This window comes from Rhipicephalus sanguineus, chromosome 11 (assembly GCF_013339695.2).
Source record: "Rhipicephalus sanguineus isolate Rsan-2018 chromosome 11, BIME_Rsan_1.4, whole genome shotgun sequence".
NCBI classification, from domain to species: Eukaryota; Metazoa; Arthropoda; class Arachnida; order Ixodida; family Ixodidae; genus Rhipicephalus; species Rhipicephalus sanguineus.
The window spans coordinates 74,855,312-74,870,825 of record NC_051186.1 but is presented as its reverse complement, the minus strand read 5'-3'; the positions used below and the strand labels follow the sequence as shown (position 1 = coordinate 74,870,825).

General features: G+C 45.8%; 1 protein-coding gene across 1 annotated transcript; it reads left to right on the top strand.

Moving 5' to 3' along the window:
- Nucleotides 1-1,204: 1,204 nt before the first annotated feature.
- LOC119374484 (dynein heavy chain, cytoplasmic) lies at nucleotides 1,205-15,096 on the top strand. The gene is made up of 7 exons (XM_037644590.2): nucleotides 1,205-1,313; nucleotides 2,349-2,615; nucleotides 4,571-4,667; nucleotides 8,631-8,773; nucleotides 9,297-9,407; nucleotides 11,784-11,975; nucleotides 14,525-15,096. Exons 3-7 carry the CDS (start codon nucleotides 4,595-4,597, stop codon nucleotides 14,660-14,662), a joined length of 657 nt encoding a protein of 218 aa, XP_037500518.1. The 5' UTR covers nucleotides 1,205-1,313; nucleotides 2,349-2,615; nucleotides 4,571-4,594; the 3' UTR covers nucleotides 14,663-15,096.
- The last annotated feature ends 418 nt before the right edge of the window (nucleotides 15,097-15,514 follow it).

Sequence of the window (15,514 nt, the reverse complement as noted above, 5' to 3'; positions counted from 1 at the left end):
TGTTAAATTTCAGTATTTTAATTACCTTAAGTTATTAACAACAGTGTTGAGTAAAATTGTATGCCATGTGTTCAAATCAATGCACGCCCTTCTTGCACCGTTGGCCTCCTAACGTGCACCTAAAGCATGCTGCTCAGTGCACTCAGTACAGCAATATTTCGGTAGGTGACCCAAATTCGATGGCATAAGGTGATGATGGTGCCGTCATCGGCATAAGAGTAATAAATGCGTGTGTGCATTGCAACAGCACACCAGTGCGATCTCTGAAGCCGTGCACGCTTATATGCACATGGCATTCAAGGAAACCTTGTTCGTTTTATTTATAACAACCAATTCGTCTGATGTTGTTTTGTTGCAGCGTTTGCTGAACTCTTTCCTGAGCAAGTTGTTCACAGCCAAGAGCTTTGAGCCGGACTTCATGCTCATTGAGCCCAATGCAGGAGACAGCCTCGACAAGGGCTTGCCAGCCCTGATGGTATAAGGTGTGTGGTCCTGCAGTCCTGTATTTTGATCTCTATTCTATTCCTTAGGCCTTAATAACAGTGGTCAACACGAAGTGCCACTGGAGCCCTAGTTCTAACACAACCAAAGGTTTCCCGTTGAAACACTGTCTCTAGCAACATTTATGGTACTGCTATCCACACAGATATCTAGCATTTGTGCAGGTCAAGAGTCAAGGCTAGAGTCACGGAGTACAAGGCCAAGAGTCGAGGCGATATAATCAAGGTCGTAGAGTCAAGGTTGTGCACATTGAGTGAAAACATTCTACTTGTGTTTTTTGAAACACAACACTTAAGACCTGCATGTCAAAGCACAAATGCTCAGGGGAGCCAAGTAGGTCCACGAAAGAAGCCAGCAAATCAAACAGTGAACCCTGGAACTCAAATTGTGTGGTGGACACCATGGTCATGAGTAATATAGAGTGGTCTTATCTTAGTACTAAATAATTTTTGTAAACTAAACACGTCTTGACTAAAGTTAAAGTGGCTCGCTTTTCTAATTGTTTCTTGCCTGAGAAGCCAAAGCTGCAGCTTCTTGAGCCATAGTAAAGCACGTCATTGACATTTACACTTCAGTTTTATTTGTCAAATGTGATGCTTTCTGGATAAACTAGCAGGTTTTGTGATGTGCCGAGCTGGGACATTTCATTGGTTTGCTGTTTTTTCTCTACAGTTTGTAAAACACTGCCCCATGGTTTGCGTTTTCAGGCGGGACCAATTCTTGCACTGGGTAGAGTCGCTGACCGCAGCGGCAAACACCATCATGGCTCGGACTGCCGAACAATGCAGAGAAGGTGTTGCTCACTAACAGAGGTAAAATTCTCATCAACTTCATGAATAGTGGACTTGACATTAAGCTGAGCTTAGCAGATTTTCAACATTATAATAGAAGTTGCTATCAAGCTTAAAATTTAGTAGTTTGGAAAAAGCGAAGTTAAAGAAAATGTTAGTTTGCTTTTGTGTATCCCACCAGAACTTCAATTTTACCGATGGTAAGTGTGGCGTGAGAACATTGATATCAGTTTGCGCATGCTTCTTTTATGGAAAGCTGGTATATAAGTCCAACAGGAACATAAATTGACCACTGGCCTGGAGAGTAAGAAAAAAAGTTTTTTTTAGATTGATATAGCACATTCATTCATTGCCAGAGGTGAAGACCTACCATTGTTTGAGAATTATCATCTGCAGATGGCCACTAGCCGTGTATGTCATTACAAAGCACATCATCGGGGATATCCCGTCATTTGTTATACATTACTAAGATTGAGAAGCAAGCGGCACCCCTAAGCACCCGAGCTGCTTGCGGTGATCACTTACACGCACATTTTGATGATCTGGGTCCTGTGGATAGTTTGCCACACATTGTTTCATGCTGTGTTCGGAGACTACAAAACTGATACCTCTCTTCTATTGCTGCCAATTATTTCGACGGTAGTCATTCGCACACAGAGTGCTTGTAAATTAAATCTGTGTTCATGCCGCGAGGTTCAGTATAAACAGCATAGCAGTCATAGAAACTTTTCATTTAAGGTTAATAGCCACACTAACTGTATTTCACTGTTTCACTTGCTGTTTGCGAGAACCAAACGCTTTACTGCTGCCATACACTCGTTTGCTCTCGCGTATTCTTTTGCATAATTTTCAAATTCAGCTTTAGAATCAAGCCAAGACCTGTTAATTCCATGCCCCATTACAGCTATAATGCATTTTCTCATTTATGTTCTAGTTTTTAGAGTGGTTAACAGCAAGAGACTTGTGCATACCTATGAAGCAATGTGCAAATGAACCAAGGCCATTTGGACGATGCGTAACATAGACGCTTTCTGTCCTCCCCCCCCTCTCCACCAGGGAGCGACCTGATAGCAAAGCTGCTCAAGATGCAGCTGCTGGAGGACGACGACGAGCCGCCTACGTGGCGGCCGAAGAGGGCGAGAGGGCCGTGCCGGGCGACGGCCGACCTGCCTGGATGGCCACCCTGCAGCAGTCGGGGCTCCACCTGGCTGCGGCTTGCTCCCGCCCAGCCTCCAGAGCCTGCGCCGCACCAAGGACAACATCGCGACCCGCTCTAACCGATGCCTCGAGCGGGAGGTCAACGTGGGCTCTAAGCTGCTCAAGGTACCGGACCAATATTAGAGAAGCGAGTCCTGTCTGTTGCCTTCACTTGTCCGTGTTTGCGCTAATTATGTCTGTAGTACCATACCAACTCATTAGTAGTTCCAACAGCTTTAGAAAAGAAAAAAAAGAGGTTCTCTTAGATTTGTGTTTGCAGTGGCAGTGCATTGCTGTTCAATTCATGGCCCTGAACCATGAAATTGTGAAGAAATGGCCTTGCGCAAAGTTGGATGGGACAGTGTAATGTAGGCAACACGAGGTACACTGTCAGGTCAAGGACAAACGAAGATGAAGCCTCTAAGTATGTTTTGCTGAAAGTGTAGCCAAATCGATGAAACCTAATACTGTTGTAAATTAATGACTTCTTCACGTTAGTACTTAAATTCTGCACAGCGATAATTCCCATCCTTCTCATTTCCTAATGCAGCCTCATTTCTTAATGCAGGTGGCTTAATGGCTGTGTCATAGTGCTGCTAAGCATGAGGGTGTGGTTTTAACTTTTGGCCACAGTGGTTTTATTTTACTAAAGGTGAAATGTAGGGATGGGCGAATAGTGAATTTGAGGTTCGAAGCGAATAGTGATTTGGTCGAATAATTTCGAATCGAATAGTTTGAATAGCATGTACCACATATTATTATGAAAAATGAGAATTTTTGTCATGACCCTTCCACAATATTTTTAAGGATTGGAACTAGGTATGAGTGAATGTCATTTTTTTGGTTTGAAATGAAGTGGAAGCAAGCTTGAATATTATCAAGATTTTAATAGCAGTAGAGTGCCAGTTATAAGGGGTACAATACGTTACAATTTAAAAATTACTACCGTTAGCGCATATAAGCCCATATAATACGCTTTTAAACTTTAAAGAAATATGTACACTTAACCTTGAAGTGTGGCTTCGCGGCAGTGCAGATTTCCCCGGGATGGGTAGTTTCACGGCACAGCAACCCGACGCTGCAGTGAAACCACCTTTACAGGGGGTTATGTGCAGTCAAACATACACATATTCGTTCATTTCGAATACTTCGAAATTCCGAATAATATAAATTCGTATCGAAGCGAATTCGAATACTTTAATATCCGTTCGAATATTCGAAACGCCCGAATATTCGCCCATCCTTAGTGAAATGCAATAACATCTGGATACTTAGATTGAGGTGTGGACGATCTAGGCACATCATAGTGGAAGACAGAGTCCTCCACTACGATGTTCCTCGTAATTATATAGTAATGGGCAAGTCAAGCACCGAGACAAAGGACTACTTCTTCCTGCCCTTTTACTCATGCAGCATACTGTCTTTCAAGCTAGCCCACAAAACCATAGTTTCCTATGTATATACACTAGAGGAAACTCTGGCGCTAGTGTCTATGGGAGCTGCAATGCATGGCGCTTCAGCCAGCAAGGGAATGATGGGTAGTACACGGATTGGTCTAAACTTCGTTCTTTCGGCTCCGTTTGGCTCCGCGTCACCTGTATCCGCTTTGTCGCAAAACGAAGTTCAGCAAACGTTCAGCAGTTCCACTTCACCACTTTAACTTTTTTAGGCTCACCAATTCAAATCTGGTCACGAAGTTCACGACGATCTATTCTTTTATCCAAAACGAACGCCGAAACACACCAATAAACAAAGCCACAAGTGCGTTCGAAGACGTAAGCACGAAGATTAGGCAAATCCGTGTACTACCCATCATTCCCATAGTGGCTGAACGATCACAGCGCCAGAGTCCGCTCTAGTTTATTTTAGGAAATTCTATGCACAAAACCACGTCTAATCATGTCTTCCGTCTTTCACTCTCACTCTATTGTATGTCTGCGAAATCGGTGTGGAACGACTGTACTTGGTGTACTCTTTAGCAAGTTGTTAATACAACAAGAGTACACCATTAACAACTTTAGCAAGTTGTTAATGGTGTACTCTTTTGCCTGTTGTTAATACCCTCGCTGTCTTTTGTTCAGGTAGTCCGCTCCGACCTGGAAGACATGGTCCGCATTTGCCGAGGCGAGCGACGCCAGACCAACTACCATAGGACCATGATCGCCGATCTGGCCAAGGGTACGTACAGCACTGTCTTAGCTGGAGGCAACGCCCTTTATGTTGTCAAGAGTTTCTGAATGTTTTTGTGATTCATATTTGGAAACTGTAGAAGCATGATTGCTCCCGTTCCTTTTTTTTTTCCGCCCCTTGAACTCTGTCTTCTTGCTGCTGTGCTTTGATGTCACTGCTATTTGTTCAGTACCGCAGTCTGTTAAATTAATGTCATGCTTTGGTGCTTTTGACTTTATTAAGGAACCGAAACAGGGTTTACCTATCCATGGCTAAACTGGTAAGTGAAGTAACACGACCAGTGCCAGCAAAATGGTTGTCATCTTTGTTACATTTTTGTACCGCTTTTGCAAGGCTGACAGAGATGCGCACAAAAGTTTCATCACCATCTTGCCACCTTAAAGTCTCCGGCAGAATTGGTTCGCCAAAAAACGGTTTAATTTATAGTTTGTCGTGCGAGTGCAAGAAGCAGGCTTGAATTCATAAGACAGACAAGAATTATTTATGTTGGGTTTTATGGCACAAACGAGACAAGAAGTTAAACCACTTAAGGGGAGACACTGGTCTCGAAACGAAAAGTTTTATTATTGGAGATATTGTAATGAAATTGGGTGTGTATATGTATTTCTTCCTCCTGTTTTCAAAAATATAATTAGTTTTCATGTACTTCAATTAGTTATCAAATTGTGAGAGCATAAGTGAAATCTAATTAGGTAATTTCTTACGGGTCATTAAGACACTTTCCCTCAGTATTTTTAGGTTCTGTTTAAGATGCAGCTGTAGCCAAAGACCTGCCATGTGGAGCTATGCTATTTATATTGTCACTGAGATATATCATCATATAAGAACTTTCAATTGTATTGACATTGTGTAATCTTGAAATGCAATTAGCTCACATTATTGTTCACAAAATTTCATATGTTCATCTTAGCCACAAAAAAATAGCATAGCTCCACAGTCCTATTTCTTACGAATTCAACGGTATAAAATTTATCAAAATTACCTTACAAAAACATAATGAAAAGATCCGTAAGGCTGGTCAAGTTGGCAAAAAATGTGAAGCTGAGAAAATCGCGTTTGAAGATTGACACGCACTGTATAAATTTCTAAAAGGAACCTTTAACCATAAATTTTATTACATGTTCCCCATCTGTTTCCCTTCAAAACAAAACAGAAAGTGTCTTGTTCCACCCAAGGAATCATATCTAAAAAAATTTTCCAATGTGCAAAGCATGATCAAAACCCCACCATGACAAGCGGCTGGGGGGTTCTGGAAAAGCCATGGGGTATGAGGCTCAAGCGACTGGCTGCTCATGTCTTTTCAGTCTTTAGGAAGAACCTTCTAGATGTTAGGCAGCATGTTACCCTGGGTAATAGGTTGCTATGCTTGAGAGAATACCTTCAAAGTAGTCCAGGACTGTAATCTTCAGTTGCACCCGTTTTGTGTCTCCTTGCAAGAGTCTTTTTTGTGTTGGTGCTCTTCAGATGAGTTGCATTTGCCTTGCGTAAACGCAGAGAGTCTTTTTCTAGGCTTCGTCGAACAAGGCAATCCCCAGCAATATAGCCCAAACTTGCAGCAATGGACTCGTTGGTTGCCCTTCTTCCTTGGTTGTAGATGGCAACAGCCTCAGCGGCAGCTCGCTTCACACTTTCCAGCGAAGCGTTCCCATTCTTTGAAGTTTGGGTCCAGATGACCGAATGAAGACTCTCACTCGCGTTCTGGGTCTTCCCTTCACAGCACCGTGCCAGCAGGCTCTCATCACTGAGCCTCGCAAAGACTGGCTCCAGAGCAGCCCCAACACAAGCCGGCAGGGCATTCTTGTGTGAAGGTGGACTCTCCCCATTGGCCAAGGCTCTATTGTACTTGCACCAAGAGCTAGCACCCTCGGGGCACTTTGAGTGCTTTGGTGCATCATCTGTCGATGTCATGTGCAGCAGTGTAGCTTCGACTGCCCTCTTCATAGCTGGCACGTCATTGATATTGCTCCTCAGGGCATATCCGTAGTAATTCGCGATCTTCTTGATCTTCTCTTGTGTGAGCTTTCCTCTACCCCCAAGAGACTCACCCTGAGCCTTCTTTTTGTCCACAAGGTTCCGTAAAGCTGCACCCATTCGCTTGTGGACATGGTTGATGCAGTCCTTTTTGTCTATTTGGATAAAGCCGTACACCTCGGCTTCGGACAAGGCATGAAAAGTGCGGCTGTCTCCATCAGAGAGCACAGTCGTGTAGCGCAGACCATGCTTGGCCCAGGACCTCTGAAACATGGTCAGCGCAGCCTCTACTTCCATGCGGCCAGAGTTGCATTCGATGTTTCGTTGGCACTCGTGGGTTGCCAGCCAGTCGGTGTACCCTTCGTCTTGCGGCTGTGGTCCCAGGGCACAGCCGAGACAAAAGTTTGAGTAAACAACATGGTCAATTACAAGGCCAGTGTAGAGCTCAATGATGCAGCCCACACCTATGTGTGAGCTCCGACCTCGCGTCATCCATGAGCCGTCGAACACAACATCGATGTTCCCTATGGGGTTCAGGAAGTCTGTATACAGCTCTTTTATTACTGCCACACTAGCAGCTTCACTTTCAGTCGCTGTGTTTTCGCAGGCTTTCACTAAACTTTTTAGGTGTCCCTGAAACGTCTTGTGGTGCAAGCCTCGGTGCGAAAGGTTCATACACGCACAAAAGTCCGAAAGGGCAGTAACACCTTTGCCTATCATCTGTATCCCCTTCATGGCCCTCATGTTGACTTCGAAGGGAGTGATGGTGGCAGTTCCGCTCACTCTCGGAGAAGAAAATTGCTTCTTCTCGAAATCACAACTGCTGCAAGAAAAAATAAGCTTTACCGCAAGGCCGTACTCCTTGTCCTTTGCCTTCCTCACGCTGAGACTTTTTGCGTCGCATTTGTCGCACTTCGCTTGTTGCAAAAAAGTTATTCAAAACTTTCATATCGACGAGCAAAAAATCGGTCCCGGCGTCACCGGTCTGGCACTCCGCGCTTACTCCAAGAAGGTCGAACTTGCGCTGGGTAGCCGACTTTCCAGACAGAACGGTCTTCGTTTGCGCCGATCTCTCAACTCGCTGCGCCTGCTCCGCCGTTGAGTAGTACGCGGCATCAACCCGAAGTGTTTCGCTAGTCGAACTTGGTCCCACGGTGTCGTCAGTTGAAGTTCCCGGCAGGTCCAAAGGGTCCGGCCGCGACTCCAACTCCGCTGCCGACGGTGCACTTGTAGCCGGCGCCTTCTTGTTCCAAGCCCGTTTTTTACGGCTTCCAAAAGCTCGTTGCGTCGATGGTTTCAGACGAGAGTCTCCAGGCATCCGATCGCGTGGAAAAACTACCGGCACAAAGTAGAGACACGGTCCGTCGAGAAACACGCACGATCGCAAAAGCAGGCGCACACAAACGGACAGCCACGGCGGAGAACCAAACACAAAGAAAAAAAAAATGACGTGTCGGTCACGCCAGCCAATGGGAGACTCGGAAAGGCGCGCTTGAAAAGCGCGCCGCGTGAGAGCCAATCAGTGGCCTGGAAACGACCTTCAGAAAACCCGCGACGGCGGCCGTTCTGCTTGAGCGACGCCATTTTGAGATGGCGCAAAATGTGCACAAAGAAAACAGCTTCAAATCTAGCCCAAGATGGCGGCGCTCGGCCCGCTGCAACGCTCATGGCGCGCGCGGGAAGTTCGAACAAATTTCGTCCTTTTGGGGACATTTTAGTGCTGCCGGGGTGCTTTGAAAGCCGATTTTATCGCGTTTCCCGACCGAATTTAGCGTTAGCAATTTGAGAGTAGGTGCTCAGAAGTACAAACGCCTCGAAAATAAGCTTTGCGAAAAATCGATTTTTTGACCATTTTTGACCGTTCCAGGACCCGCGTCTCCCCTTAATGTCAAAGCAGTTCTAGGAAAAGGCTTGCCAACTTGAAACCTGGCCAGTTTGTGCAGTGAAAAGCAACCCTCGTCGTCATTCTCGTGAACGCAGGCATGCTGCCCGCCCACTGGAAGAAGTACACGGTCTCTCCCGGTTGCACTGTCATCCAGTGGGTGACGGACTTCTCGGACCGCATCAAGCAGCTGCAGAGGGTCTCCCAGGCCTGCACCTCTGGAGGGGCTGCCGCTCTCAAGGTTAGTGTATTGACACTGTATTGCATGAAGGAGTGGTCATCTTGCCCACCGTTGTAGATTAGCAGCTAAGTTGTTGCACTGCTAAGTGCTAGGAGGCTGGTTCAGTTCATAGCCATGGTGTTTTGGTAAGATATAAGAACACCTGTGTACTTAGACTTAGGTGCACATTGAAAAACCCCAGCTGGTCTGTATAATCTGTAGCCCCCATTATTGCTTAGTGTTACTCTTGGATGACTCAAGGAAGCCATGATGAATTAAAGCAAAGTGAAATGCTTACTACTTCTGCTTTGTTTTATTGTGATGTGATTGGGATTGATCAGTGTAGTGTGGAAATTTGCAAACTGGTTCTAGTGATCACCATTGGAACAGCATTCAAAAGCATTTTACAAGGTACAGAATTTCCGACTTGTAAATGTTAAGCTAGATGCGCAATTAAACATTTTTTGGGGTTTTTTCCTTGAACATAACAATGCACATTGTTGCATCTGTGTTCATCGTGTCATCTGCCTTGTGTTCCATGTAGTCCCTGCACATCTGGCTGGGCGGCATGTTCAACCCGGAGGCCTACATCACGGCCACTCGCCAGTACGTGGCTCAGGCCAATGGCTGGTCCCTGGAAGAACTCTCGCTCGAGGTGAGTACATCCACTGCTGCTTCGGCCTTGCTTGTGTTCTCTGTGTGCTCGTACACCTGTGTTTATGGGCAGAAACGCGAAAGAAAAAACATTAATCAGAAGGAAAGATGAAGTTGTAGACGTTTGTGTTTCCATACAGCTGTTTTGTTGACATCCATATGGAAGCCTTACAGAAGCCTTTTTTCATGCATCAGTCTTGTTCACAGATGTTCACATTCATACGGAAGCCTTTTCCCATATGGATGTCTTGTTCACAGATGTTCACGTTTATATGGAAACCTTGCAGAAGCCTTTTTCCATAGGGAAGTCTTGTTCACTCATGTTCACATCCACATAGAAGTCGTATGGAAGCCATGTCCTATACAGAAGTCTTGTTCACAGGTGTTCACACCCACACAGAACACCATACGGAAGCCCTTTTCCATAGAGATGTCTTGTTCACAGATGTTCACATTCATACAGAAGCCTTTTCCCATAAGGATGTCTTGCTCACAGATGTTCACGTTCATACGGAAACCTTACAGAGGCCTTTTTCCATAGGGAAGTCTTGTTCACTCATGTTCACATCCACATAGAAGTCACATGGAAGCCATGTCCTATACAGAAGTCTTGTTCACAGGTGTTCACACCCACACAGTACACCATACGGAGGCCCTTTTCCATAGAGATGTCTTGTTCACAGATGTTCACATCCATACGGAAGCCTTTTCCCATGCAGAAATCTTGTTCCCAGATGCAGTCGACGCCCGATTTCCCGGACCCTCAAGGGACCGCGAAAACGTCCGGAAAATAGGGCAGTCCGGAAAAACGAATGCACTTGAAAACGCACATTTTTGGTAGGTATTTTTCGCTGACGGAGAGGGTCACAGCTGGAGTACAAGATTCCCATAGCAATTCAGCCAATGCATTGTTTAGGTGGCTCTGAAAAGAGCCGTTTATAAAAAAAAATACGACGTGGCCGGCACTACCTCATAGGTCAGCACTTGGGCGCAAAGAAGTCGCTTATTTTCTTTTGCACGGTCCACTTGCCCGCGATTATGTCTGCCTCAATTTCAGTCAACGTCATGTTTCCGCTGTACACCAATGACAGTGTCATCAGTGCTCGCGTCAACTCCGTGTTCGTTGGCTGTGTAGGAGCTGGCTCTTCGTTCTCGGTGTCGGAGTCATCGGAATCCTCCGTAACTTGATGAATTATTTCGTCGTCGGTCAACTCCGCACATAGCTCGAGGTCTTTGTCAGCGTCGGCGAAGCCCTCAAGGGTTATCTCGGCTGGAATCAACACGCCGCCAGCGCGCAGATCGTCGAAGGCAACGTCCGCGGATGGCAGTTCGTCATCGTGAGCCTACGAGGTGGCTTTGTGCGCTTCGAAGGCGCGGACGAAGACGAAGGAGCAGTCGGTGCCATTGCTGTAAATGGCGAATCCGCTCGACGAAAAGCGCAGCACGAAACAGCTAGGAACTCGGTGGATGCTGAAGGTCGGGAAACGTGATCACTGAAGGTAACGCGCAGCAGCAAACGATCAACCGCAGACACGACCGCAGAGCTGGCACAGCTGACAAAACAACACGTGAACGAACACAGTGAGGTTTGGCTTGGCTAAGCTACGGCTGGCAACGGATTGACACGTGCGGTTTCGAGGTTACGGCAGCCGCGGCGTGGTGCGGCGTTGCTGCTGATGCGAGTATGGTGGGTTCAAGGATATGAAAATGAAAACAACCAAAATGGCGGCGTCGGTGGTGACTTTGGGTCAGCAGTTAACAGTAAAAAGTCCGGGAAATCGGATGGCGAAGGCTATAAGCGTCCGGAATTTCGGACTTTTTAATACATTGACCAAACGGGAAACTTGACGGTGTCACAGATGAGTCCGGGAAATCAGGCATGTCCGGAATTTCGGGCGTCCGGGAAATCTGACGTCGACTGTATTCACATCCATGTGGAAGCCTTACAAACATCATACTGGTGCCTTACTGGGCATCCGATTTGGGTCTCCAAACAGCAGCAGTAAAGAAAGCACAATATTTTACCGAAACGAGGACATATGAACTGTATATGCAGCTGTCCAGACTGCTGCCTTGCTTCTTTTCATGCTCGCTTTACAGCTAAGAGTACTTCCTTTGGCTTTTGCGTTATCTCTGGCACATTTAGTCATCGTATTTGTCGAATCACCCATGCAGCTATTTGTCCCTACCCGGGATTCTGGTACTACAGTCTGCGTTAGCCATTATGCCGTAATCATTGTTGGCGGTGTTGCGCAGACTTTCGTTTGTGGGTCTTTTTAATTAACGCTTTACTTTGAGAAACACCCTAACCCCTTAATTTGCTTTATGTGTTAGCTAGAAAATCTTGACCTTGTTTTTCACTCCGGCGTGTGCACAGGTGCGGGTGTCTGATGCGGACGAGAAGCCCGGCCCCGTGGACGAGTACAGCTTTGCCCTGGCCGGCCTGAAGCTCCAGGGTGCCAAGTGTGTCCAGAGCCGGCTCAGCCTGACATCGACCATCTTCACCGAACTGCCCTTGACCACCATTCGTTGGGTCAAGTACCGGGAGGACGACGCCGGACAAGCCATGGTGGATGAAATTTTCAACTAATCACTATAAACGCCCCAGCATTGTAGCCCCTTCAGCAGAAGCAGGGTTTCAATCTAACCAGTATAAATGAAAAAAAGGGGGAGGATGTAGTCTTGCATAGGAGGGAATGAACTTCAGGAATAGAACTGTGCACAGAACTGACATTGTTGCTTTGAAACAGTGAGAGTAAATTGTTATACAAACCGTGTACTACGGCATGGCCACCTTTTCTACAAGACTTCAAGTGTGAGGGGTAAAACTTAAGACATAAGCTAGTTATGTGCGTAGTCACTCATTCTTCTCCATTTAGAACGACATGTCAGCTAAATTGTGCCCGAGTTAGAGTTCTTCTAGTATGTATGCTCTGCACAAACATTTTACAGTGAAATCTCGGTATAACGAACTTCAGGGGACCGCGGAAAAATGTTCGTTATTCTGAAAGGTCGTTATAGTGAAAGCCCAAAAATTTACCATAACAATAGAATTTCAGTAACGCAAACGTCCTACCTTTGCAACGGTACGTCCTTGAACTCGTTTCTCACAACAATGCACACGTGAACGTCAAACAAGGCACGTTTATTTGAAATAGGCCGTGACCGTTTTTGACGGGTGCAGCACAAACTTGCATCACGAACGATTCTAGACCGTCCGCATTTTTATGCGCCGCTTCGGTCGCTGTTCTGCTTTTTTCTATGAATAAGCGGAGTTTCCTCAAGTAGTCCAACGCATCTGTGGCCGACACGGACTCGTCGCGATCTTCGGGTGCTACCGTGACATCGTCCTCCATGTCATCACTGCAATCCTTTAAGGCCCAACTGCATGCACGCGAGTTTTGAGCGACAGCCGACAGGATTTGCTGCGCGGAGGGCCATCCATCGCCGTCGCTTGTCACGTCGCAGGTTTCTGGAAAGCGAGGAAACATCGCTTGTCGCCCAGATTGGCAAAATGGCGGCATCTCTGACCCTCGCTTCGGTTGCAATTTGCTCGTGATGCTTCCAATCGGCGCGTACTTCAAGGAATACAAGTTATAGACTACCTTCTTTACAGCCCCATCTCACGCGGAGAGCGAGGCAGCGGCCGTATTTTGTCGTTAATATTGATCGACGGTTCGTTTTGATGTTTCGATGGTAGCTTGCTGCATTGGTGGTAGCTTGCTGCAATGTCAACATCGTCGTCGTGTGAGGTAGCCCTTCTCCCTGCGAAGCAACGATGTGAGGCGCTGCGGCTTTTCTTAAACGTTCTATGACAGCAAGAGGAAACGTTGTCGAGGTGCGCCTCGTGGACTAACCCCAACATAACGCAGTTTGCAAAGTGCGACGTAGCGTAGGCAGCGTATGCTTCCGGGCGCCCCATGGGATCACAGCAGACTACTGTCGCGGTTAAACATAAGATTGCGAAAAAAGAAAGTCACGAAACGCTTTTATGGCATCCTTATCTCAAACAAGACAATAATAAATTTGGCATGTCATCATTCATGTACTCTGTAATTCTTTTTCGTAATTTGCCCGGTCGCGACAGCGCGACGGAGCCCGTTTGTCGCAGGCTCGCAGCTGCCTTCGCTCGAAAGTCGCGTGCAATGCATGCGGTTGGGCCTTTACAAAACCTGATGCGTTGTCGCCTCCGCAACGGAGGGGGAAAAAAAATTCTCCGCCCGCGTCTTTCTCCTCCTGTGCCATCTCTGGTTTTTGCAGGAGGGCGTCCGCTCTTCGCGCTGCGTCGTCTGCTACCTTACAGCTCCGACTGCCATGGCCGATACACTGAAATCTAAGAATCCTCGCATTTCGGGATATAAGTTCGTAGTTCTGAGGTGTTGTTAAGATTACACGGGAATTAAATAACGATCGTTATTCTGAAATGTTCGTTATTCTGAAGTTCGCAGTAGTGAAATATTTTTACATTGAAACTATAAGCAGTCGGCACGGGATTTCTTAAAAGTCCGTTAATTTGAAATGTTCGTTAATGTGGTGTTCGTTGTAACGAGGTTTGACTGTAGATGGCTTTTTATAAGCTTTGTACAACAAAAGTTTGTGATGGGTCATTGCTTTGTTATCTGGAAATTACAGCACGAAACAGTTAGACAACAATGCATTGTTCTGTGTCACGTCAACTTCAATGTCAGCTGTTGCTTGCTTAGAATGTTGAAACCACAGTAGTAATAGCCTGATCTTAACATTGAAGGGAGACACTACTCTTTAAAACTTCTTTAATGTATTCTTCATCAATTTTGATGTAACTTGCCGTTTTTATGTATGTTTATGTGCTGATTTCAAATATTCAATTATTTTTCCGGTAAGATATGTATTTTTTTTTAAGTATCAATAATTTCATGTGCCTTTCTGTGAGAAAGGCTTTTCCAAAACTGCGAGAATTGCAATGTAAATCGGCATATCACAATAATCTAGAGTGAAAGCTTTACACAGCACAGCAAGAATGGATGTTTTAACCCCATTCAAACAAAAGTTGCGCCGTGTTTAACATTTGTGAGTGAAATCACAGCTTGACGCAGTGCCACCGTTTTCTTTTTTCTTTCTTTTCCTTGTTTTGAACAGGTAACACTTCCGGTGTATCTCAACTCCAGCCGCACAGAGCTCCTCTTCACTGTCGACCTTCCCGCAGCCGACCCCCGGGAGTCGCACAGTTTCTACGAGCGGGGCGTTGCTCTGCTCTGCTCGACCACACTCGGCTGATGAATTCGCCACAACCTCAACTCAACGACCGTTTATGCCCTATTGGGTGCAGTGCCAGATCGTATGATACCTAGCTAAACTCCGCACAGCTCCAAAGCCGGCCGCAGCTCTGCTGCATTCTCGCATTCTGCGACGGCTTAGCCTTGTCCTGTCCCGATACTTTTCGAGGTGTGGTAGCTTTTTATATCTAGCTTTTTTTTTTGATTGGTGCCTCTTTGAAGGCGAAAGAGAGTTTTACGTGGCCTCGTTTTTGGAGGTGCACTCGGCAGTTGCGGCTGCTCTCGACGGTTGGGACTGGTCTCTCCTCGGCAGCTTGTTTTTATTTTTACCATAACTATTTTTGTTGTGGGTGTTTCTCGCCTAACGCACCGATGTCATTGAAGAGGACTTTGTTGTCTCGCTTTCTGGTGAAGTAAAAGCATTTTATCATAAAACGCTGTGGCATGCGTCTTATTTTTTGTCATGTTTCTTGGCGTGGTTGAATTTAGATTTCTTATTGCATATAACAGCATGCTTGCTGTTAAACACTGAAACTGATAAATGTCCTTTAGCACTGCAGTGAATTGTATGAGACAAAATTGCAGGCAATGGCTACCTATAGTATAGTACAGTAAAATCTTGTTGCAAAAGACACTTACAGGACGTTCATCTATAAGATACATTTGAAAATGTTTTGTTTTCTTATGTTCATCTCGTTAACAACATTGTAACTCAAGAAACTTGGTTGCTAGAGACTAAGGGCAACTTTGGTAGTTCTCTAGAGTAAATTTTTCACTATATTTAGAAGAGACATGCCTCAGTCAAGACATGCTCAACCAAGACATGCTCAGATACTTGTTGCATATCATCCAG